The 27,222-nt window shown below is 40.5% G+C and overlaps 1 protein-coding gene across 5 annotated transcripts in view; it reads left to right on the top strand.

The window, feature by feature from the left end:
* ATP8B1 (ATPase phospholipid transporting 8B1) overlaps window positions 1-27,222 on the top strand; it is a 113,321-nt gene that overhangs the window by 70,111 nt on the left and 15,988 nt on the right. For 4 of the 5 annotated variants that reach the window (XM_045021141.1, XM_045021140.1, XM_045021138.1 and 1 more), the window contains 17 exons: window positions 2,330-2,428; window positions 2,517-2,578; window positions 3,071-3,143; window positions 3,253-3,323; window positions 5,896-5,978; window positions 10,284-10,442; window positions 11,340-11,428; window positions 12,246-12,436; window positions 13,348-13,556; window positions 15,489-15,532; window positions 15,724-15,880; window positions 17,699-17,887; window positions 18,637-18,749; window positions 19,434-19,598; window positions 21,225-21,336; window positions 24,193-24,268; window positions 26,182-26,314. In XM_045021141.1, coding sequence (XP_044877076.1) covers window positions 2,330-2,428; window positions 2,517-2,578; window positions 3,071-3,143; window positions 3,253-3,323; window positions 5,896-5,978; window positions 10,284-10,442; window positions 11,340-11,428; window positions 12,246-12,436; window positions 13,348-13,556; window positions 15,489-15,532; window positions 15,724-15,880; window positions 17,699-17,887; window positions 18,637-18,749; window positions 19,434-19,598; window positions 21,225-21,336; window positions 24,193-24,268; window positions 26,182-26,314 — 2,025 coding nt within the window. The remainder of the gene's footprint in view (window positions 1-2,329; window positions 2,429-2,516; window positions 2,579-3,070; window positions 3,144-3,252; window positions 3,324-5,895; window positions 5,979-10,283; window positions 10,443-11,339; window positions 11,429-12,245; window positions 12,437-13,347; window positions 13,557-15,488; window positions 15,533-15,723; window positions 15,881-17,698; window positions 17,888-18,636; window positions 18,750-19,433; window positions 19,599-21,224; window positions 21,337-24,192; window positions 24,269-26,181; window positions 26,315-27,222) is intronic. The other variant, XM_045021143.1, reaches the window with a different exon arrangement.

Raw genomic sequence — 27,222 nt, 5'->3', positions numbered from 1 at the left:
TTGGGCATCTACTGCACCAAAGCGTCAATTCCACTGCCCACCTTCCCCTACACAGTGTTACAGGACCACCCAGCTCTTTCTCCAGAGACACTACGAACCACTAAGAAAATGTCAGGAAATTCACAGATTGTGCCCTCTGGGACCACCTTCACAATCTTCCACCTTCCAGAGGCAACCACCAGAGAAGAGTGATTTCTGGAGACCACTAGAGAGCTGCCGATCACATTGCCTGATGCCATTTGAATCCCCGCCACTGCTTTTGTGGGTCATCTAGTGCTCCTTTTTTCCACCTTGGAGTGCATGTCTCTAGAGTGGACATGTTCATCAGATGTGCAAAACATCCTTTCTAGCAGCAGGAAGGACTCCACTAAATGTGGTTACTGAGCCAAGTGGACACACTTTGATTCCTGGGTGGAACACAAAGGATTTTCCCAGAAGCAGGGGGGATTCCCCTCCTCCTTGACTACGTACTGTCCTTGAAGGCATTGGGTCTTGCCCACAGCTTCCTCAAAGTCTTCCGAGGAACAATTAGCACCTTCCCCCACGTGGAATGACCTTCCATCTTTACCTACCTGTTGACTGTTCGGTTTTTGGAAGGGCTTCATTAGAAACTTCCTACCTGTACAACCCATTGCTCCCCAGTGGGATCTTAACTTGGTCCTATCTGTGCTAATGAAACTACCCTTTGAACTGCTGGCATCGTGTTCAATGTCCCTCCTCTCCATGAAAGTTGCCTTCCTGGTTAGTGTCACATCAGTGAGGGTTAGTGAGCTTGGTGCCATGATGGCAGGCCCTCCTTTCATGACTTTCCATAAAGATAAAATATCCCTGTGTCTGCATCCCAAATTTTTGCCAAAGGTCATCCCCCAATTTCATGTTAATCAATCCATTCACTTATTTGTTTTTTTCATGAAGCCACATGCTTTGGAAGAGGAACGGTAACTCCGCTCCCTCGATGTCCATTGGGCATCGTCCTTCTACCTGAAAAGGATGAAACCAGTCAGGAAATCCCCCAGGCTGTTTGTCGCAATAGCCAAAAGAGTTAAGGGGCGGGCAATCCTCACACAATGAATCTCTAAGTGGATTTTGGGCTGCATTACACTCTATCAATTATCTGGCCTCCAGCCACCCTCAAGGGTGTGGGCCCATGCAACAAGAACCCAGGCTCTGACCATGGCCTCCCTCCATGACTTATTGCTTTGGGATATCTGTAAAGTGGCCAGGTGCAGTTCAGTTCACACCTTTGCTGTGAATTATCCCCTAATGCAGGACCCGGCGGCAGATGCTTCCTCTGTCTTAGCTGTCCTCCGCTCATCTATCCCATCTTCATCCTTGTACCCTCCTCCAACTTAGGTACTGTTTGCTAGTCACCTTCAGTGGAATACAATAGGAGCCATCACTTGAAGAAGAAGAGGTTACTTACCTGTAACTGGAGGTTCTTTGAGATGTGTGGTTCCTATCTGTATTCTGCTTCCCACCCTCCTTCCCCTCTGCTGCAGATCTGCTGATTTGCAGTGGAGAAGGAACTGGAGACGCAGTTGATCCGCCCTGCCCTTTATCACCTCGAGCGAAGCTGTGAAGTGAGTCAGGGAGCATGTGCGGAGCCGTGGATGCTACTTTTAAATTCTCCATCTCTGGATGCATGGTGTACATGCATAAACCCTCCGTGGAATACAGATAGGGATCACACATCTTAAAGAACTTCCAGTTATAGATAAGTAATTTCCTCTTCCAGAACTGGCATATGAGATTGTTAGTCCAGAAGCAAGAATTTTTAATGAATCTATCTTTTATGGGGGTACCATATGACTGGAGAATGCTAATATCATCTCTGTATTTAAGAAAAGGGGGTGGGGGAAAGTGATCAGGGCAATTACAGACCTGTTAGTCTGATCTCAGTAGTATGCAAGGCTTTAGAACAAATTGTGAAAGGAAAAAAAATTAAATTAATAGAGGTAAATAATAAAGGGAATGTAATGCAATGTGGGTTTACTAAAAGTAGATTGTACCAGTATAACTTTTTTTCTGAAGCATGTGGGTGCAGGTCACTTGCCAGGATTATCTAGCTCATGTAATCATTTCCCTGCCATTTCAGGGGCTGCAGGCAGGGGTGCACCTCAGTCCCTCATATGCCAGTGGCACATAATAATGTAGTTTCCTGTGGGCTGTAATACTTCAGTCTAATTTTGGTTGTTGGGTTTAGTGTGTAGGTGCTGGGTGGTGCTCGAGGCCTGTGATGTCCAGGAGGTCAGACTAGATGATCTGTTGGTCCTTTTTGCCACTAAAGTGATTCACCAAGTTGTTCCCTGATCTTTGTTCACATTCACAGACAATTCCTCAGATAACTACTTTATCGTGGTATACAACGCTAGTGCCTTTGCTCTTGGTGCTTGGGATAACTGCAATCAAAGACCTAGTGGATGACATCGTAAGAAATATTTTCTTAATGTTAAAACTGATGACAAGTTATTTAAATATGTAAGAGTAAACATACTCCTTTTTCCTGTCCCATTAAGGCTCGCCATAGAATGGATAATGAGATTAATAACCGGACATGTGATGTTATCAGGGATGGAAGGTATTGTAAAGTTTTTGCTTTAACTTTGAAAGTAATGTTTTTACTAGTTACTGATTACTCCTGCAGAACTTAAATGGTAGATTATATTGTACATTTAGATTGCAGTTCTCCACTGTTTATCCACTTGTATGTGTAATACCTATTAACAATTAAAGTTAATTGCCTACATCCAATCCCTTGTGGTTTGAAAGAACAGTCACATAAAAAAAAATCCAGCACTGAATCTGTGTCAAGTGAGAGTTTTAGGGAAAAAGACAGAAATATTCATGTGTGTTAAATGATGACACTTTCCTGCGTTGCAGTTCTTAAGAATTTCAGTCATCAGGAACTATTTGAATAAGGAATGTTTCTCTCCTGAGATATAAGGCTTTTCTATTCTGATACTGTGGAAGTCTGCCAGGGAAGATGCCATACACTTCAAGATGATATATAACTTATGTCTATCCTATCCTAAACGAATACTACTGATCTTAAAAAATATTTGACATTTAGGTTCAAAACTGCTAAATGGAAAGATATTCAAGTTGGAGATGTCATTCGTCTGGAGAAAAATGCCTTTGTTCCTGTAAGCGAATGGCCTCATTTTTTTAAAAATAAATTCCTTGTTTGCATGGAGTTTGTCTCTGGTGCAATGTTGTTTGGCTTTCATTTATTTACTGTACTGTTTTGACTAGGCTGATATTCTGCTGCTGTCCAGCTCGGAACCTAACAGCCTTTGTTATGTAGAGACAGCTGAACTAGATGGGTAAGGCTCTTTTTTTACGGGATTTCTTACATGTCATTTTTGGTTTAATGGTGAAAGGGCCGAAGTGTGTGTTGCAGAAATATTTTTCCAAAGGAGTGAAATTCTTTATATACCCTGGTGATTAGACCTGGCAAATTTAAGGTCATTAATTTGTGTGAATTTTGTAATTACTGTTTCATAAATATCTTAATTTGTACTCTCTCTAAAATGAATGGCTTTTATGAAGTCCAGGTGACCTGGTCTCTGCATAATATGGATCTCTAGTGAGATATGCTAGAGTAAATTTTCGTCTGGCAGTGACTTAGCCACACAACTTCTATTGATCGTGAGGTCCACATGTTTCTTCCCTACATTACAACTCTGTAAAATCATGTATAGAGTCTGTTTGGATTACCAGACATTGCAGTCAGAGTGTGTTTTGCTCTCTTTCACTAGAGCTCTTAATTTTGTCAGTTATTTAATTTTAGGTTCTACTTTATTTACAACGACTTTCTCAAGCTTAACTACTCCATCAGGAAAGCAGTGGCTTTGAGCATTTATGTTCATTCCACTAACTTTACCATTTGGCGTCGTATTAACATCCCGTTCCCCACCTCCAACAGCAGCAGTTAAAAGCTGAGCAGCCATAGGCAAAATACTGTGGAAAATTACAGCTGCGCTGATCTTGTGAAATGTACTGGAAAAAGAGAGATGCAGGGAACCTCTAAAAATGGAAATTTACAAGTCATTAGTTACTGCTTTAATATGAGTCTAAAGGTAATCTCCTGAACCCTTATAAAATGAATGAGGTAGGAGAAGAAACAATGTGTAGAAAGCTTTTTTTTTTTTTTTTTTTTAACACAGTGCCTTTCCATCTTTTTCTTTTTGGCAATGAAATACTATTAATACAAGGTTATAATAAACTAAAACCAATTTTTCTGAATTTTATTTTATAATATCAAGACATAACAGTATGTGCACAGATGGTAACCTAATCCACTTATCTGGAAACAGCGCTTTGTGCTGACAGTGCCTCTGAGGTGAGAAATCACAAAGCAACAAGGCACATCCTGATGTTCGTTGTGGCTGAACTGAATATTACACCATTTGAGACTCTCCTTGTTTGAACTCTGAGTTTGAACTTTGTTCTATCTTTAAATTATTCCATTGAGAAGTGTAAATAAGAGTTCAAGATCTTGCCAAAGCTTTCCCACTTTGGGTCTGTTTTTCTACAAGTAGTGTATAACTGGGTTATTTTTACTGTGCTGCTCCCCGGGATACCCAGGGTTGTGAGGCATCTTACCATTACATGCCTTTATCATAAAGTAGTTTTGTCTATGCCTGCTGTGGGAGCTCCCTGAAACCACCAGCCCCTGGCAGCACCAGATCTTGCTTTTTCTGCATGGGTAGCGACAGGCACACACCTGCCCTGAATACACAGAGCTTTGCCTGCAGCATCTCCAGCCTCTTATCCACTGAACACTCACAGGATTACCAGGCCTGCTATTCCCAAAGAAACAGTATATACACCAGCTTGTAAGATTCAACTCAGGACCAGCACTTTGCTCCACACCACAGCACTTAGATACATTTATTCTTGTTTTCACAATGAATATATTAAATAATAAAGATTGAAATGATAGTGAGTAAGAATACTGGAAACAAATGAGTACATATACAAAAATCACAATGTGCTTTCTAGAGACTAAACTTAACTAACCATTTACTCTCGTGTCCAAATAAGTTTCTCACCCAAAGTTCTCTCCAGTGTTTTCAGCTAAGCCTGGTTGAGACCCCTTTCATGAAACAAAATCACTGTCCTTTTACTTCCTTAGTGAAGGGTACCCAGGCAACTCCCCTGTTCCCCCAAATATACTCAAGCAAACCTTTGATGTACACCTCCAGATAGGGTTTCCTCCCACCTGATGCTTTTCTCTTCCTGTTAGTTTCTTTCTGAAGTCCTCACAATCCTTCCTTTGCATTCCATTTAGAGTGATCATAGGAGACCCTTTGTGAACAAGTCAATTCTCAAATTTATAAACATACAGATAAACATGTATTGTCTGACAGAAACCCCATTTTTCACCTTTGCTGGTGACCAGCACCTTGATACAGACCTTAGGAATATATTTTGAATATATATACTCACTCCTTACATAGTATCTTTACGTACATTTCACAATGCTATGAATGCACAGAGCGACACCGGCTTTCATTTGAGACCTCGAGTGACATTCTTTGGTGAACTAGAAAGTACATATCAGACTCAGAAGAGTCCTGTAATCCCTCTGCACCCCCTTGCCAGTTGGTACTGAGAGGTTCTCGGCTCACATTTCCTTATTTACAGTGAACATAAGTCAATCAGTATATCCACTATGGAGAGAAGTGAGCACGCTTTCTTGTTAGAATTACCTGTGCAATTTGTGGGAATTTCAAATGCATTAATGTAATGTTTGCAAATGTGCTATTTTATCATTTTCCCAAAGTGGATGTGAACAGATAATAGCTGCCTATGTATGTGTGTGTTTTCGTGTTACTTCAAATTTTCCTCCTTTTTTCGGATTTTGGTAACATCCTTTTCTTTTTCTTTTAGTGAAACTAACTTAAAGTTCAAAATGTCACTTGAGGTAACAGACCGATATCTCCAAGAAGAAAATGCAATGGCAGAATTTGATGGTTTGTGCAAACACTTTATTCTCATTACAGTTGCTCAAATGTAGCTTGAATAACATACAGTTAAACAAAATGAAGAGCTCAGACTGGGCTGTTAGTAATAGGCATATGGTTCTATTTTTAAGCCAGTATGCAGTACAAGTAACTGGTTTGACTGAACATTTTATTTTGCTCAGCAGTACAATCTGAAAGACAAGATTTTGTATCATGGACATTCTGGGGTATGTTGATGAGAGGAGAGAAAGGAGATCCTAAATTAACATTTCCATTCCAATGTTTTCTGTAAAAAAAACAAAATGTTTTATATTGGGAGCCTGTAGACTAGTTTCTATTCCTCTTAATTTTAAAGCTAATTTTAGTGTGCAAACACAAAGTGTATTTTATTTTTCAAATTTCACATTCCCTCCTGTTGGGACCTGAGATAGAACTGTATTTCTTTACTAAAGTTCTCTAGCAATCCTGTACCTTATACTTCAAAGAAAAAAAAGTTTCAAACAAATTTACAGCAAATATGGGTAAAAAGTGGTAAAAATTCTCACCATCTGGGTAAAGTTCAGATTGCAGTATTCAATCACTCATATTTTTTGTTCACTTATATTTGTAGAAACAGGATCTTTTGTGTTCATAAACATGTCCAAATCCAAAATTTCATGATGAGCTGAATTCCATTTTCAGATGGAAGCAGAAATACCATGTGACATGAAGTGACCAGTCATAACTTACACAATATCAATAAAAATAACAAAGTCCACAAAACAGACAATAAACTAAAATACATGAATTGTAGTTGTAGCCATGTCGGTCCCAAGATATTAGAGAGACAAGGTATGTGAGGTAATATAGTCTTTGGACCAACTTGTGTTGGTGAGGGAGAATCATAGAATCATGGAATGTCATCTAGATGACTCAGGAGGTTATCTAGTCCAACCCTCTGCTCAAAGCAGGACCAATACCCAACTAAATCACCCCAGCCAGGGCTTTGTCAAACCAGACCTTAAAAACCTCTAAGGAAGGAGATTCCACCACCTCCCTAGGTAACCCATTCCAGTGATTAACCACCCTCCTAATGAAAGTTTTTCCTAATATCCAACCTAAACCTCCCTCACTGCAACTTGAGACCATTGCTCCTAGTTCTGTCATCTGCTACCACTGAGAACAATCTAGATCCATCCTCTTTAGAATCCCCTTTCAGGTAGTTGAAAGCAGCTATCAAATCTCCCCTCATTCTTTTCTTCTGCGGACTAAATAATCCCAGTATCCTCAGCCTCTCCTCATAAGTCATGTGCTCCAGCCCCCTAATCATTTTTGTTGCCCTCCACTGGACTCTTTCCAATTTTTCCACATCCTTCTTGTAGTGTGGGGCCCAAAACTGGACACAGTACTCCAGATGAGGCCTCACCAGTGCCTAATAGAGGGGAACGATTACATCCCTCTATCTGCTGGCAGTGCTCCTACTTATACAGCCCAAAATGCTGTTAGCCTTCTTGGCAATAAAGACCCACTGTTGACTCCTATCCAGCTTCTCGTTCACTGTAACCCCAGGTCCTTTTCTGCAGAAGTGCTGCCTAGCCATTCAGTCCCTAGTCTGTAGCAGTGCATGGGATTCTTCCATCCTAAGTGCAGGACTCTGTACTTGTCCTTGTTGAACCTCATCAGATTTCTTTTGGCCCAATCCTCTAATTTGTCTAGGTCCCTCTGTATCCTATCCCTACCCGCCAGTGTATCTACCACTCCTCCCAGTTTAGTGTCATCTGCAAACTTGCTGAGGGTGCAATCCACGCCATCTTCCAGATCATTAATGAAGATATTGAACAAAATCAGCCCCAGGACCGACCCTTGGGGTACTCCACTTGATACCAGCTGCCAACTAGACATGGAGCCATTGATCACTACCCGTTGAGCCCAATGATCTAGCCAGCTTTCTATCCACCTTATAGTCCATTCCTCCACCCCATACTTCTTTAACTTGCCAGCAAGAATACTGTGGGAGACCATATCAAAAGCTTTGCTAAAGTCAAGGAATAACATGTCCATTGCTTTCCCCTCATCCACAGAGCCAGTTATCTCATCATAGAAGGCAATTCGGTTAGTCAGGCATGACTTGCCCTTGGAGAATCCATGCTGACTGTTCCTGATCACTTTCCTCTCCTTTACGTGTTTCAAAATTGATTCCTTGAGGACCTGCTCCATGATTTTTTCAGGCACTGAGATGAGGCTGACTGGCCTCCTCCTTCCCTTTTGTAAAGATGGGGCACTACGTTAGCCTTTTTCCAGTGATTCGGGACCTACCCCAATCGCCATGAATTTTCAAAGACAATGGCCGATGGCTCTGCAATCACATCCGCCAACTCCTTTAGCACCCTCGGATACAATGCATCTGGCCCCTTGGACTTGTGGTTGTCCAGCTTTTCTAAATAGTCCTGAACCACTTCTTTCTCCACAGATGGCTGGTCACCTCCTCCTCATGTTGTGCTGCCCAGTGCAGTAGCCTGGGAGCTGACCTTTCAAGCCACACAGAGCTCTTCTTCAGGCCTGGGGAAAGTATTCCCACTGTCACAGCAAATGCAACGTGGAACAGCTTGTTTAGCATAAGTAGTTATCACATATTGTAAGGGACCATTCAAAGTAGAGTCGTCCATTAACATCTCTGCAGACATAGGACAAAAAGATTTCCCCCCAAACACATCGCCAAACTCATCCATTCCATTCTCACCTATAACAGTTTTACATTCAACAACAAACACTTTGCCCAAACCATGGGAACAGCGATGGTTACCAAGATGGCTCTCCAATATGCGAACCTCTTCATGGGCCAACTTGCAGTATATGCTAACTACTGATGCTAAACAATCTGTTCCATGTTGCATTTTGCTGTGACACTGGGAGTACCTTTCCCAGACCTGAAGAAGAGCTCTGTGTGGCTGAAAAGCTTGGTCTGGTCTACACTACAGACTTACATCAGTACAACTACGTCACTCGCAGGTAAAAAATTCACACCCCATAGTGATGTAGTTATACCGATTTAACCCCCAGTGTAGACAGTGCTATGTCAGTGAGAGAGCTTCTCCTATCAACATAGCTACAGTCTCTCAGGGAGGTGAATTAATTGTTCTGACAGGAGAGCTCTCTCCTGTTGGCGTAGAGCATCTTCATTAAAGGCAGCAGGTTTAAAACAAATAAAAGGAAGTTCTTCTTCACGCAGCGCACAGTCAACTTGTGGAACTCCTTACCTGAGGAGGTTGTGAAGGCTAGGACTATAACAATGTTTAAAAGGGGACTGGATAAATTCATGGTGGCTAAGTCCATAAATGGCTATTAGCCAGGATGGGTAAGAATGGTGTCCCTAGCCTCTGTTCGTCAGAGGATGGAGATGGATGGCAGGAGAGAGATCACTTGATCATTGCCTGTTAGGTTCACTCCCTCAGGGGCACCTGGCATTGGCCACTGTCGGTAGACAGATACTGGGCTAGATGGACCTTTTGGTCTGACCCGGTACGGCCTTTCTTATGTTCTTAAAGTGCTACAGTGGCAGTTGTGCTGATGCAGTGTTTTAACTGGAGACCTGTGCCTTGTTTGTCTCATCAATAGAAGTTGATCCTATCAAAGTTATTTCCTCACCTACCTTGTCTCTGTAATAAGCTACAATGTCTAATTAAAAGCTTTAGGCCGAAAGGTTACCAAAAAAAAACCCTTAGTAGATATCAACATTTTTCATATAGCTTGCAAACAAGGGAAAAAGGCCAGAAGATTCAAAATGGAAGAATATCTTTACTACATGCAAGTTATCAGCATGACAATGTATTTTTCTTGTTGGGTCATTGCCACTTAAGTCTCAAAAGCAAAATAACATCAAATACTGAATAATAGCCTCAGTCTGGAGTGTAAGCAATCCAATAAGAAAGAAACCTACATTCCTATCCCATGTTGACCCACCTTCACTGTTCAGGAAATACTCAAGTAAAGATATTGGCTGAAAGTCCGCTTAACTGAGGGCTGAATACAACATGGCATTGTAGCAAGAATATAGTTCTGCTGTATAATGTGTATTTGCAGTCTGTGGATGAACTTAAAGTAAAATGCCAATGGATTCACTGTATTCAACATTTTTTGGCAATATGGCATTGAATATCTGCATGCAGATTTTCAAACAAATGTTTCATTCAGAACTTTTGCTTTTAAATGGTGTATTTTTTGGTAACAATCCAGTGCTATTCCTGTAAAAGGACTAAAGTAAAATCCTGCATGGTATTTCATAACATGTCATTGGTATTGATCATTACATTTTTAAAATTTTAATATTTTTATTAGGTTTTATTGAATGCGAAGAACCCAATAATCGACTAGATAAGTTTACAGGAACATTATTCTGGAGAAGCAGGACATATCCACTGGATGCTGATAAAATTTTGTTGCGTGGCTGTAAAATCAGGAATACAGACTTCTGCCATGGAGTGGTCATATTTGCAGGTATTTATATAACTCATAGACTCATAGACTTTAAGGTCAGAAGGGACCATTATGATCATCTAGTCTGATCTCCTGCACAATGCAGGCCACAGAATCTCACCCACCCACTCCTGTAACAAACCCCTAACCTATGTCTGAGTTATTGAAGTCCTCAAATTGTGGTTTAAAGACCTCAAGGTGCAGAGAATCCTCCAGCAAGTGACCCGTTCCCCACGCTGCAGAGGAAGGCGAAAAACCTCCAGGGCCTCTGCCAATCTTCCCTGGAGGAAAATTCCTTCCTGATCCTAAATATGGCAATTAGTTAAACCTTGAGGATGTGGGCAAGACTCACCAGCCAGCACCCAGGAAAAAATTATCTGTAGTAACTCAGATCCCATCCCATCACAGACCATTGGGCATATTTACCTGCTAATAATCAAAGATCAATTAATTCCCAAAACTAGACTATCCCATCATACCATCCCCTCCATAAACTTGTCAAGCTTAGTTTTGAAGCCAGATATGTCTTTTGACCCCACTACTCCCCTTGGAAGGCTGTTCCGAAACTTCACTCCTCTAATGGTTAGAAACAGAAGTATAAGAATTAAGTACAGCAAGGTAACTAGGTAAAAGCTGTGCCCCATAACTGTCCAGCATAGGCATTTCCATTAACTTCAATTGAAGCTCTTGTGTGAAGGATAGATCCCTGAACATCCCACCTTTAAAAGGTGCAGAATCTTCAATTCCTGATGTCTTCTGTATCAGAGTCCTGACTTGACAGCACTCGGCACACTACAGGATCAGACCCTGTGTCTGAAAACTTACAAGATCTAGTACACTTTTTTTATAAAATGATGTTCACACTTGATGTCTTTCTTTTTATTTCTATTAATTTTGTTTTTGCTTGGGTTTTTTTAGGAGGAGACACAAAAATAATGAAAAACAGTGGAAAGACCAGATTTAAAAGGACTAAAATTGACTCTCTCATGAACTACATGGTTTACACGGTAACAGACTTTGTTTTTTTTTACTCTGTTACATTTTTGGAGTTCCTACTGTATAGGTGTGAATGTTGTCCTGCTGTGCCTAGTTTCAATAATCATTATTCATAGTGCGACATATCAAATATGTTCAGGCCCAAATTTAGGCACTAACCGTGCAAGTTCCACAGGGGTGGATCCCACTTTGTGGTTAGACACTCAATGAAGTCAGTGGACTTTGTGTCAGTGATGGGGCCTGCCTGTCTAGAACAGCAAGTAAGGTTAAGGCCTTATTATAAAGGAAAACAATTACAAAGTGAGTAAACAAACTTTCATTGAATTTATTTTAAAAAATGCTCATTTCTTATTTTAAAATTAATTTAAACATTTCACCTGCAATGTTATAAACTTTGGCTAAGTTAGACTTGAACTAAAACAAACAAACAAAAAATTTGGCCCCCAGGCACTTCGATGTTGCTAGTTTCATTTCCAAACTGAATTAAAATGCAACAATCAAGCTATTTGCATATAGTAAAATGTGAAAATTAGACCTTAAAAACTTCTTCAGTTCAAACTCAGGTCAATTTGAGGAATAATCTGTCATATGTTAGTAACACAGGTAAGGACGTAGTGTCTGTGTAATTATTAATATCTTGGCAAATGTCCTCTTTTAAAACAGAACTTTCAAGGGAAAGGTTGCCCTAGTAGATCTATTTTTCCTTTTATTGAATAACTACTAAGAAAATGTCTCATGAGAATCTTCATAGAGGTCAAGGTTGGGAATCCAGCCTAGCAAATAAGGCCATTGACTTACAAAGAACACTCTTGGCACTTTATGTTCTAGATCTTTATTGTATTGATCCTCCTGTCAGCTGGCCTTGCTATTGGACACACTTATTGGGAGCAGCAGATTGGCAATACTTCTTGGTACCTCTATGATGGTGAAGACTACAGCCCTCCGTACCGTGGCTTCCTTAATTTTTGGGGCTACATCATTGTTCTTAACACCATGGTTCCCATTTCTCTCTATGTGAGGTAACTACATCTCTTTGTTTTTAAAGTTGAAAATGTAGTGGGTATGGAGTAAAATTAACTGTATTTCCATTTGATGAAGTTTCCTCCAATCCCCCTGTTCCCAAAAAGATGTTGTGTTCTTTTCCTCTTCTTGGTATTTTCAAAGGAAAGTGAGCCATACTGTGTGTCACTAGGGTGTACAAATCTTGACTGAAAGATGCAAAATTAATGTTAAAAACACTTGGCCTCTTTAATAAATTTAATACTGTGTGGTGGTAAATTTCAAACATGAACAAATTGCTTCTCCAATATTCAAACAATGTACAGTGATAGGTCAGATCCTGAAAGAATTTACTTCTGTGTGTAGCTAGTTCTGTACAGTCCTATTGAGAAACTGTATGGAAGAAGCTGCTTCCAGGATTAGGCCCTGTGTTGAATTTTTTCCTATGTTCTACATTCAGCTTTTTTAAGACAGAGAACTGGCTCACACTTCATGTTTTACTGAAAAGTACTTTGAGTTTTGGCTGTCAGTCTAGTATTCAGTTAGCCCCCAAAATGATGTCTACTTTGTATTTAAATTTTACTACTGAATATACGGTAGTTTTCTCTCCAGTGGTGGTAATATGGGATTACCTTTGACATGCTCCATTTGGGGTCTTTTCTCTGACTTGTACTGGGCTGTTTAAACTGAGCTGTGCATTTTGAATCAATTGTTTTTTGAGTAGCTTGTATCCTGGGTGAGTTTTTGGAAATAAACTATCTCCTTTGTATAATTTCTAAATATTAACACATCCGATAACATGGGTTTATTTGCTCTACTGGTGTCCCTGAAAATTCATTCAGAACTTGATAGATCTATATAATGTCTTTGCATTTTAACGTATAGCAACCTGTTAATGGTATGATCTTGCTGTTGTGTTTTATTCAATTAGTGTTGAAGTGATTCGTTTAGGCCAAAGCTATTTTATAAACTGGGATCTGCAAATGTATTACTCTGAGAAGGATACACCTGCTAAGGCCCGAACCACCACACTGAATGAACAGCTTGGACAAATCCACTACATCTTCTCAGATAAGACAGGAACACTTACGCAGAACATCATGGCATTCAAAAAATGCTGCATAAATGGACAAACATACGGTAAGTACGTAAGAACACAAGAACAACCATACTGGGTCAGACCAAATGTCCATCTAGCCCAGTATCCTGTGTTTTGACAGTGGCCAGTGCCAGGTGCCCCAGAGGGAATGAACAGAACAGGTAATCATCAAGTGATCCATCCTCTGTTGCCCATTCCCAGCTTCTGGCAAACAGAGGCTAGGGACACCATCCCTGCAAGTCTCAGTCATTGCTAACTATTACACCTCTCTACTGGCAATTGTTTTTCAATCTTAACTGTTGCATGCCCATTATATTAAGTACTTATTTGTTAATGCACTTCAATGACACAAGTGTGTTCCGCTGTGAGAATTCTGACATTCTCAACCCCCAAAATATAAAGGCTATGGTACCTTTTTGCTTCTACAATAACAGAGATCCAGCTGGTTCTGAGGGATGACCATGAGATTGCCTCTTCCAAAACATTTTCTCCCTTGTTCCACGCTCCACACTCCCAGCTTGTGTGTAGTAGACAGAGGGGCAGGGATGGGGGGAGATGGCTATGGGAATTGGGCACTTTGCACACTAACCCCACAGAACACTTTGTGGCTATGTTAATGATGATCCAATCAGCATTAACTCACCCACCCTGGACTCTAGAAATCTCCATTTCGGGGGAGCTAATTGGTGGGCAGTGGGTTGAGCAGTACAATTACTGAAGGAGCTTTACAGAGGGAGCAGAAAAAGGGACCATGTGCCATTATGCTGGTTCCCAGTCTCAATGAGCGTGGTCTGTGCCTGTCTAGTTAAGCTGGTTGGAACACTTTGGGCTAACAGCATATTTTGACAAAATGTTAGTTTTGTCAAAGCTGAAATATTTCATGGTGATGTATCTTTTTTGATTTAAGTTTTTCATCAAGAAGGGAGAAGGGGAGAGAGACTCTTTAACCTGGTGGCTATGGCAATGGCCTGGGATGTGGGAGACCCACATTCAAGATCCTACTCTGCCTGGTTCAGAGTGATCTGAGATGAAAACTGCCTGATTCGGTTCCTGTGAGGAACAAAAACATTTAAAACTTCAAAAGTTGTCATGAAATGCAACTGTCATCCTCTGGCCAGCTCTGGTCCATGGGATCTGCTGGTTTTACTTCTTGGTTCACCTGCAGGGTGCAGTTGTGCCAGTTTTGGTTAAACTTTCCTGAGTAAATTATTGCTGCTAAAGTTAATCAAAATTGGGGCTGGGGGGTTGCTGTTGTTTTCTAGCCATTTTTAAAAGAGCCATAGCATAAAAAAAAATTATAGTTGGTATTTAAGTCAATGCTGAGTAGAAATGATTGGAAATTTTGCCAAAGGAAAATTCTGTCTGTCAGAAAATGCTGATTTGTCAAAAGCAGTGTGTTTCACTGAAATATGTTGCCTTTCACAAATTCATTTAGAACCAAATTTTGTGGAAAAGATGTTTCAATAAAGTCAAAAGTTCCATTTTTGACCTTTTTGTAACAGCATGTTTGATCTTTCATTTTGAAACTACTTTTGGTTTAATTTTATATTCTAAAATGAAAAGTTAAAATTTGAACAAAATGTTTTAATCAACCCAAAACTAATTTTTTTTTGTTTTTTTTTGTTTTTTGTTTTGTTTGTTTTAGTTCACATGAAATTTCCTTTTAAAAAAAAATTATGTAACAAAAAATCAGGTTCCCACAAGCTCTAATGCTGGCGGTGTTTTTGAAGCTGTACTCCCATTTAAAGTTAATTGGAGTTTTACCTTTTACTTCAGTGGAAACAGAGTTAAGCCAACACAGAGCAGTTTTGAAAATGCCACTCCACATACTATGAAATGATGGGTGCCAATATAAAAACCTTGATACACTGAAATTCCCTTTAATTTGTATTCTCTCTACTTTGAGCAATAGACATTAAAATTGTCAGATACTCACCTTTTAAGATTTTGGAACAATATTGTTTCCATTACAGGAGAATCCAGGGATGGGTCTGGACAACATCAAAACCATGAAGAGGTAAGTCAGTTGACTTGTTTCACTAGGAATGTGTTAGATGCTGGGGTTTTGAGATAGGAGTGTTGAGGTTTAGGATTTTATTTTTCTTCTAATTTAGGGGATTTTTGCCCCACAAGTAATGTGAGAGGATTTTATCTAGGCATGAAGTAATTGCACTCACCTCAAATTCTGTTCATTTTTTCCTAATCCAGCAAGTTGATTTTAGCTGGAACATGTATGCAGATGGGAAACTTGCGTTTTGTGATCATTATCTGATAGAACAAATTAGATGTGGAAAGGAGACTGAAGTTCGACAATTCTTTTTTCTGCTTGCAATTTGCCACACAGTAATGGTGGATGCTTCTGATGGTGAGTATTCTGCTTGTGTAAAATGGACACATAGTAGCTTCAACTTTAACATCATTCACACAAGTGAGATGGAACATCAAGCTATTGTATAAATTCTAGGCTTGTGCTTGCGCTAAAGATGCCCATCTCTACATGTGCCATGAAGTCTCAAATTTGACTTTTGAGTTGTCACAATTTTGACATAAATATATATTAAATATCTGCTTCAATAAACATTTTCTGAATCTAAGTTTTACAAATACAAAATACAGAGGACTTAGTGTTTTCGCAGTATTACACGTCACTCTATGAAAACCTGTATTTGGTGTACAGAGTTTCAAAAGCATTAATACCAAATAAAGGGTAAAATAAACACACAGGTATAAGCACAGATTTTACATACACATGTGTAATTTCACACACTTGAAGTTAATCTTCAGTGGGATAACTCATGTATAAACAGTTCAGTATTTGTTTAGGTGCTGGCATGACTGGGCCTATAGACGCTCTTCCCCTTCAGTAAATGTGCTTTTTCCCCTCATAATGGTTCTAATATATGTACAAATATATACAGTGCCGTAGAGGACCAAGTTGAATAAAGAGGAATGTTGAACTTCGCAATCTGAAGAATGAATAAAGGTTAAGGGTGCAGATGAGTGGCTGTGGGGAGAAGTGGTGAACTGTGGAAGCAAGGATAAAAGTCTGAGTCCAAACATACTCTGTATGCAAAAAGAGGGGACAAAGTGCTGAATTTTCCAGCCACTCTGTTGTCCTGGTCTTATATGAATTCAATAACTAGATTAAGATAAAGAAGGATGTGGATAAATTGGAGAGGGTTCAGAGAAGAGCCAGGAGAATGGTTAAAAGGTAAGCAAACATACTTGTAGAGAGAGAGAGATTCAAGCAGCTCTATCTATTTAGCATAACAAAGAGAAGGATTAAAGGGTGACTTTATTACAGTCTATAAATACTTGTGTGGAGACATGAGGAACAAATATTTGATGATGGATTTTTTCAGTCTAGCAAATAAAAGTTTAACATGATCCAATGACTGGAAGCTGAAGCAGTATACATTCAGACTGGTAGTAAGACATCCATTTATAAATTAGAGCAATTAACCAGCAGAGCAATTTACCAGCGATCATGGTAGATTTCGCCATCACTGGCAATTTTAAAATCAAGACTGTATGTTTTTCTAAAAGATTTGCCCTAGGAATTATTTTGGGGAAGTTCTGTGGCCTGTGTTATACAGGAGGTCAGACTAGATGACCACAGTGGTCCCTTCTGGCCTTGGAATCTATTACTTTATTCACTGTAACTTTGTGCCTGCTTTTCTTGGTCTTCTCTAATTAAAGTTAATTTTTTCCAATGCTTAATGTGGCCACAGCTTTCTGTTTTGAGGCTGCTTGTCTTCCAAAATGCTGCAATGAAATAAATGAGAAATTATGATCCTACAAATAAAAATCACTTGTATGTAACCAAGTTCTGTTATCTCCATTTTACTGATGGAGAAGCTCTGAGGAAGAGCGGTTCAATGACTTGCCTATTTGAAAGGAGTCCAGGACAGGGATTAAATGAGCTCCCAGATTCTGTCTTTGAATTGCTAGATTATGCCATTCCTTTTTTTTTTTTTAAATTAAATCCACAGTAAAAATGGATCCTGAGTTTTACAGAGAAATCGTAAGTGTAGAATATTAAACACCCCATATGGCCTTTGATTGCTACAAAGCATGGGGTGTTAAAGTCCCAACTGTCTATAAATGCAGTACACTAGACAAGGGAATCAGTTACTAAAATATACTATGGCTTTCTTCCCTTTTCACTCTATTAATACTATAGGTCAGCTCAACTATCAAGCGGCTTCCCCAGATGAAGGAGCCTTGGTAACAGCAGCCAGAAACTTTGGATTTGCTTTTCTTTCACGAACTCAGAATACCATTACTATAAGTGAGATGGGGATTGAAAAAACTTATGATGTTCTTGCTATCTTGGACTTCAACAGTGATAGAAAACGAATGTCTGTTATTGGTAAGCTTATCTCAAAAAAGCTTTATTTTTAGAGACCCTTAAAGAAAAACTCTCTAAAACAGTAGAACGGAGGTTCTCACACTGTGCTGTTATGGTTGTCTTTGGCAAAATGGCTGGTTATATGGTGGTGGCTGCTAAATTGCTTTAAATCAGGGGTCCCCCATCTAAATGCGCCTGCGTCCTGGCCGGCAGTCGAGCATCTGCCGAAATGCCGCCGAAATTCGGCAGCATTTCGGCAGTGACGCCTCTCGATGATGCCGTTTGCCAAAAAGGTTGGGGACCACTGCTTTAAATGAAACTGAAATACACAGAAGGCTTTTCTAACCTTACTCTTACATGTTAAGTAATTGTTGTAGTGCTGTCAAGGCTATTATTCCTTTATCAGTGTGGTCCACACAATTCTGAATGGCAGTGGAGGAGGTCTGTGAATGGATGCTGTTGAGCCGCATCAAAGAGCTTATACCAGTATAAGAGAGAAACTTGATTTAGTAATTCTAAATAGGCATACCAGTCTCGAATGTCTCTTCCTGTTTAAATAAGTTGTTTGTTGGTTGCCCTGTTATTTAACCTTCAGTTCTCTGATGGAATATTTCAGGTTCTCTAATTTAAAAAAAAAGAGATCTTCCTGTTATCAGAAAACTGATGACATAATAGCGAGAGACAAAAGTTAGATCAGAAATTTATTCTTTATTACGTCTACCCTTTGCTTTTTTGTTTTTGTTTTTGTTTTTTCCCCTTCTCTGATTTAGTAAGAGAACCAGATGGAAACATTAAACTTTACTGTAAAGGAGCTGATACAGTAATTTATGAACGTTTGCATCCAGTGAATCCTCAGAGACAGATTACACAGGACGCACTAGATGTAAGTTTTTTGCTTTTTTAAATGCCATTTTTAACATGGGTAAAACTAAGCTATTTGCACCTACCTACAACTGCATTGAGTTGACTTATTTCTACTTTGCTAAATAATTATGAAAAATATAGCTCCATAGTACTATTAGAAGAAAGTTTTCAAAAAAGCTGAATAGCATCCAAAACCACTTATTTTGCTGCTACTAGATGTTCTGTTGTTCGAAATCAGAACATATGATTTTTCCCACTTTTTTTCTTTGTAATGGAATTGTATTTTAAATGTTTGCATTGTACATATTGAAATTAGTTTTTCATTATTTGAGAAACTTGCATGTCACTTCAGACTTTCCTACTCCATTCTATTTTTTACTTGTACTTTGCAGCATGTTTTCTAGACTTACCTAGATTGACTGATAAATTGCACTATGTACTATTACTGCATTGATTGTTTTACATTTTTTCCAAATGATTGTTGAATCTTCTATTTAACACCAGAAGTGAAGGATTAGAATTCTTTCAGGCTGCAACTCATTTTTGGATATTCTGCAGTGTCCAACTTTCACCATACAGTCTGAGTACAGGTGCAGCCAGTGACTGAGTTCTTTCGGGTTGACTTGTCATAGCATGTCTTCTCAACTTCAATTTTAAGCCAATATTTAAATTTATGCAGCTTATTTCTCTTTTTTCCCCACAGATTTTTGCAAATGAGACCTTGAGGACATTATGCCTCTGCTACAAGGACATTAGTCATGGTGAATATGAAGCATGGAATAAAAAGTTCATGGAAGCTAGTATAGCTGCAAGTAACCGTGATGAAGCCCTGGATAACGTATATGAGGAAATAGAAAAAAACCTTATTGTAAGTTCTAATATTTTAAATTATAAATGTGTTTTTATTCTTGTCCAAATAGTAACAGACCATTGTGGAAACTGAATAGCCCTTTTTGATTAGTACATTTATGAGTACAATTTTAATTAACATTTTGAGACTGCCAAAACTCAGTTCTAGAGAGCTTCGGGGAATGAAGAAAGATGGAGTTCTTTGGTTTAGCTTTCAGTGGACTTTTCTCCTCCATTCCAAAAAGGTTGCTAATATCTCTGTAAGCAGTAGGACTAGCTCAGAAATAAGTTTTATTAAAAAAAGTTCAGGTTTTAAAATTTGATAGATAAACAGCTATCTGCTATGATAGTAACTGCATTACAAATCATTTGCAAAAGGGGAACCTTACTATAGCTGTTCAAAGGTTATTTCCTCTTAAAGCTCTGAAATACTTCTAGTATTAAATTTACCTCCACTGTGTGTGATGCAACCAGTTAGTATGGTATGGAGTTAACTTGCCTTTATTTGAAGAACTGAGTATTGCTTAATGTGCCTGACACAGAGGGTAAGATGGACCAAACAGTCTGATCAAGATACGTCACTCAGATAACTCTAATTGGGTATATTCAAGACCACTTCATGAGAAGCAAGAGTATAAATTACAAATAGCATTTAAAAAAACAAAAACCTCTCATCACAGTCATTGTGAAGATTTATTTTTTTTAAAGAAATCCAATACCCTGGGCCAAATCAGGCTCTACTGCATTGGCAAATGCTATTGACTTTAAAAGAGATTCTCTGGGGTAACTAGAAAGCAGAACTTGGCCATCTGAAGTATACCAAGAAAAAGTTTATTGTTAAAACGATTTGGTCAACTGTGAATTCCAGGATCACCATACTGTTAACTGCTGATCAGGGCCAGCTCCAGCATATTTTGCCGCCCCAAGTGACGGGGTGGGGATGGAAGCAGCAATCGGCGGCACTTTGGCAGCAGCTTTACCACTGCCGTTTCTTCGGCGGCAGGTCATTCCCTCTTATGTTCTTAGTCCACGCCACCTATTATGCTCTATTTAGTAATAGCAACCACCTGTTAATCACTCCTTATCTGCTACCTTCACCACCTTGTTAGTGGTATTGGATAGTGCAAGACTTCATGGTGTCACTGTCCCTCTTAAAAACACTTTTGTTACCTTAGACTCTTGACATTCCCTCTTTTACTGTGTCAGTTCAGTAAAACATTATTTAAACACTGTGGGGAACACGTCTTTAAAACGTAAAATCAGTATCTGAAGTGGAGAATTTATTACATATTATAAACAAACCCTATATGTAACTGAAGGAATACAATACACAGATGAAAATGTTTCCTGTGGTGTCCTACATAATAATAACTATCAAAGTCATCTAGTTCTGTAATGGTGGTGTTTATTATCATCATAGTACCTAGGAGCCCCAGTCATGGACCAGGACCCCATTGTGCACGGTGCTATACAAACAGACCACAAAAAGATGGTTCTTGCCCCAATGAGCCTACAATCTAAGTATAAGACGAGACAACAGTATCTTATTCCATATCTAAGTAGCTTCATTTTATACTACAAACTAAACGTGTTTTCTCTCTGGATTTTTGTCTTATTGTATGCTTGTGTTTCCAATGACTTCCAGCTCTTGGGTGCTACAGCTATTGAAGACAAACTACAGGATGGTGTTCCAGAAACAATTTCCAAACTTGCAAAGGCGGACATTAAAATCTGGGTGCTTACTGGTGACAAAAAGGGTATATTTACATTACTATAATGATAGCAGAAACATGAGATCTTGTGGTTGGAAGCTGAAGCTAGACAAATTCAGGCTAGAAATAAAACTCAAATTCTTAACCGGGTAACTAATCACTGGAACAACTTCCGTAAGGTTGTGGTGGATTCTTTGTCACTTGAAGTCTTTAAATCAAGACTGGATATATTTCTAAAAGATGTGCAATAGCTCAGACGGAAGTTCCGCTTAATGCTGAGTTTACTGGGTGAGATTGTATGGCCTGTGTTTTGCAAGAGGTCAGACTAGATGACCATTATGGCCTTAACCTATGAATTATTTTCAGAGAAAAATCTTTGCTATATTTCCAAATAAGAAACTAATGTCTGACAATTGGCTGCCAACTAATTTACTTGTCCAATCACAAGAGTAACTGATTGGAAAATAATGTTCATGACAGACGTTACTTTAACAGAAGAATGAGTTGCTATTTCCATTATTAGCTCCTGTTTCTATGGTTATAAAACCTGGCTGATTCATGCAAGTGAATTTTGTCTTTTAAGTTGCTGGGACAGAAACAAAACTTTCTTCTTAAAGGAGGGTTTGAAAAGAGAATAAGCCTTTAAGTGACTTGCCCATTATCACACAGGAACTTGGTGGTAGAGGCAGGGATAGAATCCAATTCTCCAGGGTAATGTTCACCTACCTTAACCATGAACCATCCTTACTCTTCCTGCAATCTCTGCCTCATTTACTACACACCTTCCAAGTTCTGCAAAAATGAAGCAGGGGTTCTTCAGATGAGTTTACTTAACTAGACAACCATAAGTCAACTCCAGAGCAAGTCCATCCTGTACAGAGATTCTGTGGACACAATAGTATGTGATCATGTAATGAGACTATCATAATTCATATGCACAAGGAGGCTGATACACAGGCATTTCCTAACTTCTGACTACTTCATTTTAAAAGTTGATGTTCGTAAGGGGTTTTTTTGTGCGTGTATGTAATTTCCTAGGTTATTGAAAAGGCAAACAAAAAAACAAATTCCATCATGTAGTATCATATTGACACTCACAGGAGTCTTCATTGAGGTTGGAACCAAGTTTAGATCCACTGCACAGCACATAGACCCCTGCTACTTGAGTTATAGCAGAGTAACTGAGGATAATAGTGGGTTATCCTTAAGCTTGGAAAGATCAGATTTTTATCGGGAAATGTCAGTTGCACTATACAAACCAATGAAAAAATATTTCCATCTATGATCATCGAAATTTACAGATAAGCAAAGTAAGAAAACTTCTTGAGAGCTTGATTTAATATTAAAATGTAGACATATTGATGTTGACAGTTTGTGTTTTAATGGTTATAAAACTAATTCAAAATGCTTAAAACCCATAATTTTGCACAACTGAAAAATTAAATAGATAAAAATAAAAAAAGCTTAAAAATAAAAATCAAGGTTATCTATTGGGGGAAAAATCAAATTCTGCCCAACCTAGTTATCCTGTTTGTGATATAGCATTAGAGGGGAATATGAGATGCTTCTGCCCCATCCCCTCCCACCTGTCTCTGTCTTTTCTTTTCCCCCACTCCTGGCTCCTTGTCCCATTCCCATTCTTGCCTAGCCAGTCCCAGTCTTTGTCTCTGGACTCACTGTCAGAGTCCTAGTGTCTTCCCCTCCCCACAGCCAATCCCAGTCTCATCAGACTCCTCGTTCCAATCTATGCCTTTCCCTCCCCCTGTCCACCTTTTGTCTCCTCTGCATTCAACTCAGACTGCTTCCTACTCTATTGTGCCTTGGTGCCAGCAGGGGCACCACTGAAAGCATGGGAGACAGGCTCCCTGCTCTCAGTCCTAGTGCATGGCGCCACCCCAGCTCGGAGCAGCCACTGAAGCAGTGGTCACCAACCGGTCGATTGTGATTGACTGGTCGATCTTAGAGGATCTCCCAGTCGATTGCAATCTCTGGTGGTGCAGCGTGGCTGCTGTAAAGGCAGGCTCCCTGCCTATCCTGGTCCCATGCCACTCCCGGAAGTGGCCAGTGCAGCCCCGGGGGGCAGGGGTCTCCCTCCACATGCTGCTCCTGCCTGCAAGCACCTCCCCTGCAGCTCCCCTTGGCTGGGAGAGCTGTGTGGGCAGTGCTTGCAGAGGGACAGAACCCCATGCCCTCTCCTGCACACCAAGCGCCACTCTGAGCTCCCTCCCAAAGCCAGCACCCTGTACACCGTCCTGCACCCCAATCCCCTGACCCACTCCCAGAGCCAGCACCCTGAACCCTCTCCTGCACCCCAACACTCTGCCCCAGCCAGGACCCCCTTCTGCACCCAAACTCCCTCCCAGAGCCTGCACCTGGCACCCCCTCCTGCACCTCAGCCCTCTGCCCCAGGCTCAGCCCAGAGCCCCTTCCCACACTGTGAACCCCACAGCCCGTACCCCATCCCAAACCCCTACCCCAGCCTGGTGAAAGTGAGTGAGGGTGGGGGAGAGCAAGTGACAGAGAGAGCGGGGGATGGAGTGAGCAAGGCAGGGCTTTGGGGAAGGGTCAAGGCAGGGTAGATTCTGGTTTGCCCTTAAATTCAAAAAGTGATTTGGGGCATAAAAAGGTTGGAGATCACTGCTCCCCGGAAGGGGACATCCCTCTCACTGAGCTGCTAGGCTGGGAACCGCAGCTAATGGGAGCTGCAGGGGTGGTGCTTGCAGGTGCAGGGGCTGCCTGAGCTACCCCTGAGCCAGGCGCACTGGCTGCTGCAGAAGTCATGGAAAGTCACAGATGACCTCCGTGACACAGTCGCAGCCTTAGTGACCTCCGTGACACAGTCGCAGCCTTAATAATAATAAATTAAAGAATCTTAGTAATATGTGACTTTGTTTGTTGCAGAAACTGCTGAAAACATTGGATTTTCTTGTGAACTTTTAACAGATGAAACTACGATCTGCTATGGAGAGGATATCAGGTAAGTTACATGCATACACAAGTCTTTGTATAGGAGTTTAAAATCTCAAATTTCAAAATATTCAAAGTAACCACACTGTTCCTGTGACTTGCTTTCTTTATCTGGCTGTCTCCTTTGATTCCTCCTATATAGTGCTTACAATGCCTTAACAGTGTAACTGAAACGCAGGCTGTGTCTACGCTACGAGCTGGAGGTGTGATTCCCCTGCTCATGTATGCATACTGGTGCTAGCCCCTACAGAGCCAGTGTGAGTGCAAATAACAGTATAGCCATAGTAGCATGAGTAGAGGCAGTGGGGGCACAGCTGAGCCATGCAGAATACATATCCTATCAAGCTAGCACAAGTATGTGTACATCAGCAAAGGGAATCACACCCCTGTTTTGTAGCCACAGTAGTGGCCAATATTCAGTTATGCTGTGGTTTGTGGATTTTTTTTTAAATTATTTTGCATTGCAGTTTACCAAGGCAACCTACTCATTGTTAGGGCCCTACTAAATTCGCAGCCATGAAAAATGTGTCACGGACCATGAAATCTGGTCTTTAGGGTGGTTTTACCCTATACTATACAGATTTCACAGGGGAGACCAGTGTTTCTCAAACTGGGGATCCTGACCCAAAAGAGGGTTGTAGGGGAGGTCACAAGGTTATTTTAGGGGGGGTCACAGTATTGCCACCCTTACCTCTGGGCTGCCTTCAGAGCTGGGCAGCCGGAGGGCAGCAGTTGTTGGCCAGGCACCCAGCTCTGAAGACAGCATCCCGCCAGCAGCAGTGCAGAAGTAAGGGTGGCAATATCATACCATGCCATCGTTACTTCTGCACTGCTGCTGACAGCGGCTCTGCCTTCAGAGCTGGGCTCCTAGCCACCAACTGCTGCTCTCTGGCCGCCCAGCTCTGAAGGCAGTGCTGCCTCCAGCAGCAGCACAGAAGTAAGGGTAGCAGTATCACAACCCCCCTACAATAACCTTGCGCCCCCCGCCCTCCACGCAACTCCATTTTGGGTCAGGACCTCTACAATTACAACAGCGTGAAATTTCACATTTAAATAGCTGAAATCATAAAGTTTACGATTTTTAAAATTCTATGACCGTGAAATTGACCAAAATGGACTGTGAATTAGGTAAGGCCCTACTCATTGTGGATCAGGCAGAAACATGCCTTTTAAAAACAGTGGAAGTAATAAACCAACCATTGTTGACTTGATGCTACCACAATAACTAAATAACTCAGTTCAGCACCTTGCATAAGTACTTCACTAAGTTAAGACAACTGATGCTTATGCAGCACCTTTCACCCAGAAAGATCCTAACATACTTTATAGACTGTCGAAGCTATCTATAGTTAAGACATGCAATATCAACTTTATCCACCACTGTAATACAGTAACTTATAGGATGAAAATATAGCAGCTGTTTCACAGAAATAGCAACACAACACAACATTTTACAGTAGAAACTGAAGATTTTTTTCCCCTAAACAAATTTACAAGAATGGGGAATCTTAAGATACCCAAGTTATAATCACCTAGTTGGAATTTGTCCAGAATACCGCAACTAATGCTCTTGCTTTTATAAAAAGTGCTGTGCAATTTTGAATAACCATAAGAGGCCAGGATTTTCCCTTTTCATTTAATTTGAAAGACATTATCAGTATTCGAGGAAAGCAATTTATCCTTTGTGTTAAGGCTTTGGAGCAATACTGGTTCAGAACGCTACCCACTGAGTTGTTAACTACTTCTTACATCATATGCTATATGCCTTTCTTGCAGATCTCCCATCCGAGTACTGACCAATTCACACTTAGCTTGGTTTGAAGTCTACCTTTAGGTTTCCCATAGATAAAAATAAGATATAAAATAAGTCAGTATTTGTAGTTTTTAGATGACCTACATTAAAACTCTGCATTCATTTTCCAGTGCTCTTCTTCAGACAAGGTTGGAAAACCAGAATAACAAAGCTGGATCAAATATAAACTCCTCTCAAAGAACGAATGAGCCATTCTTTCAATCTGGTAGAAATCGTGCTTTAATAATCACTGGTTCCTGGCTGGTATGTATAAAGCAGACTCTTCCATTACTTCAATTTGGGGAGTTTTCTGGGATACATAATAGGTCAAAGGCTAATAGTGCTGTAAATTGGAATCCTATATTTCTTATTGTTAATTACTCCTTCAGTCACTTGATTGCTGCCCTGAGGCACCCAATGAAAGATATTTAACCTCTCTGCCTCAGTTTCCTCTATCTATAAAATGCCAAACTATAAAACTAGTCTTCGAAAATATCACAGATAAAGCAATAAAATATCTCTCATAATTTTATCAGTGTTAACTATCAAAGCAAAAAAGAATCACCTGTAAAAAGAACAATCTAATGTTAGAATTATTCGTAATCAGGGGACTCTGAAAGTCAAGTGCTAAAGAACCAGAAAGATGCAAAATTAGCTCTTTCAGGCCCCAATGAGCTCTGAACAGACAGCAGTCATTACTTCATGGTTGAAATACAGGAGGTCCCTGGTATACGTCTCCCCCTTATCTGTTTCGCATATCCGTCGCTCAGCAATAGGGGAACATGTTCCGATTCACATCGGGCCCGATCCGCATATCTGTCATTTGCAGTACTGTACTGTAAGTTGCAAATGAGGGATATGCGGACCGACATGAATCAGAACACGTTCCCCTATTGATGAGCAACAGATATGCGTAGCCACAGGTGGGCTGTGGCCCACCCACTTAACATCCAGGCCCATCCCCACAGTACCGGTTCTGCTCCCGCCCCAGTGCTTGCTCCACACCACCCGCCCAGTGCTCCAGCTGGGGAGTGGGTCAGGGTGTGGGCCTTGCCCCACTTCGCTTGCCTGGAGCTCCAGCCATGGAGCAGGGTCAGGGGCTTGCCCCACTCCACTCGCCCGGCCTTCCAAGCCCCCAACCCCTGCTCCCCGGCTGGAGCGCCAGAGCGGGG

Source organism: Mauremys mutica, chromosome 6 (assembly GCF_020497125.1).
Source record: "Mauremys mutica isolate MM-2020 ecotype Southern chromosome 6, ASM2049712v1, whole genome shotgun sequence".
In the NCBI taxonomy this organism is placed as follows: Eukaryota; Metazoa; Chordata; order Testudines; family Geoemydidae; genus Mauremys; species Mauremys mutica.
This window is presented reverse-complemented; position numbering and strand designations above follow the sequence as displayed.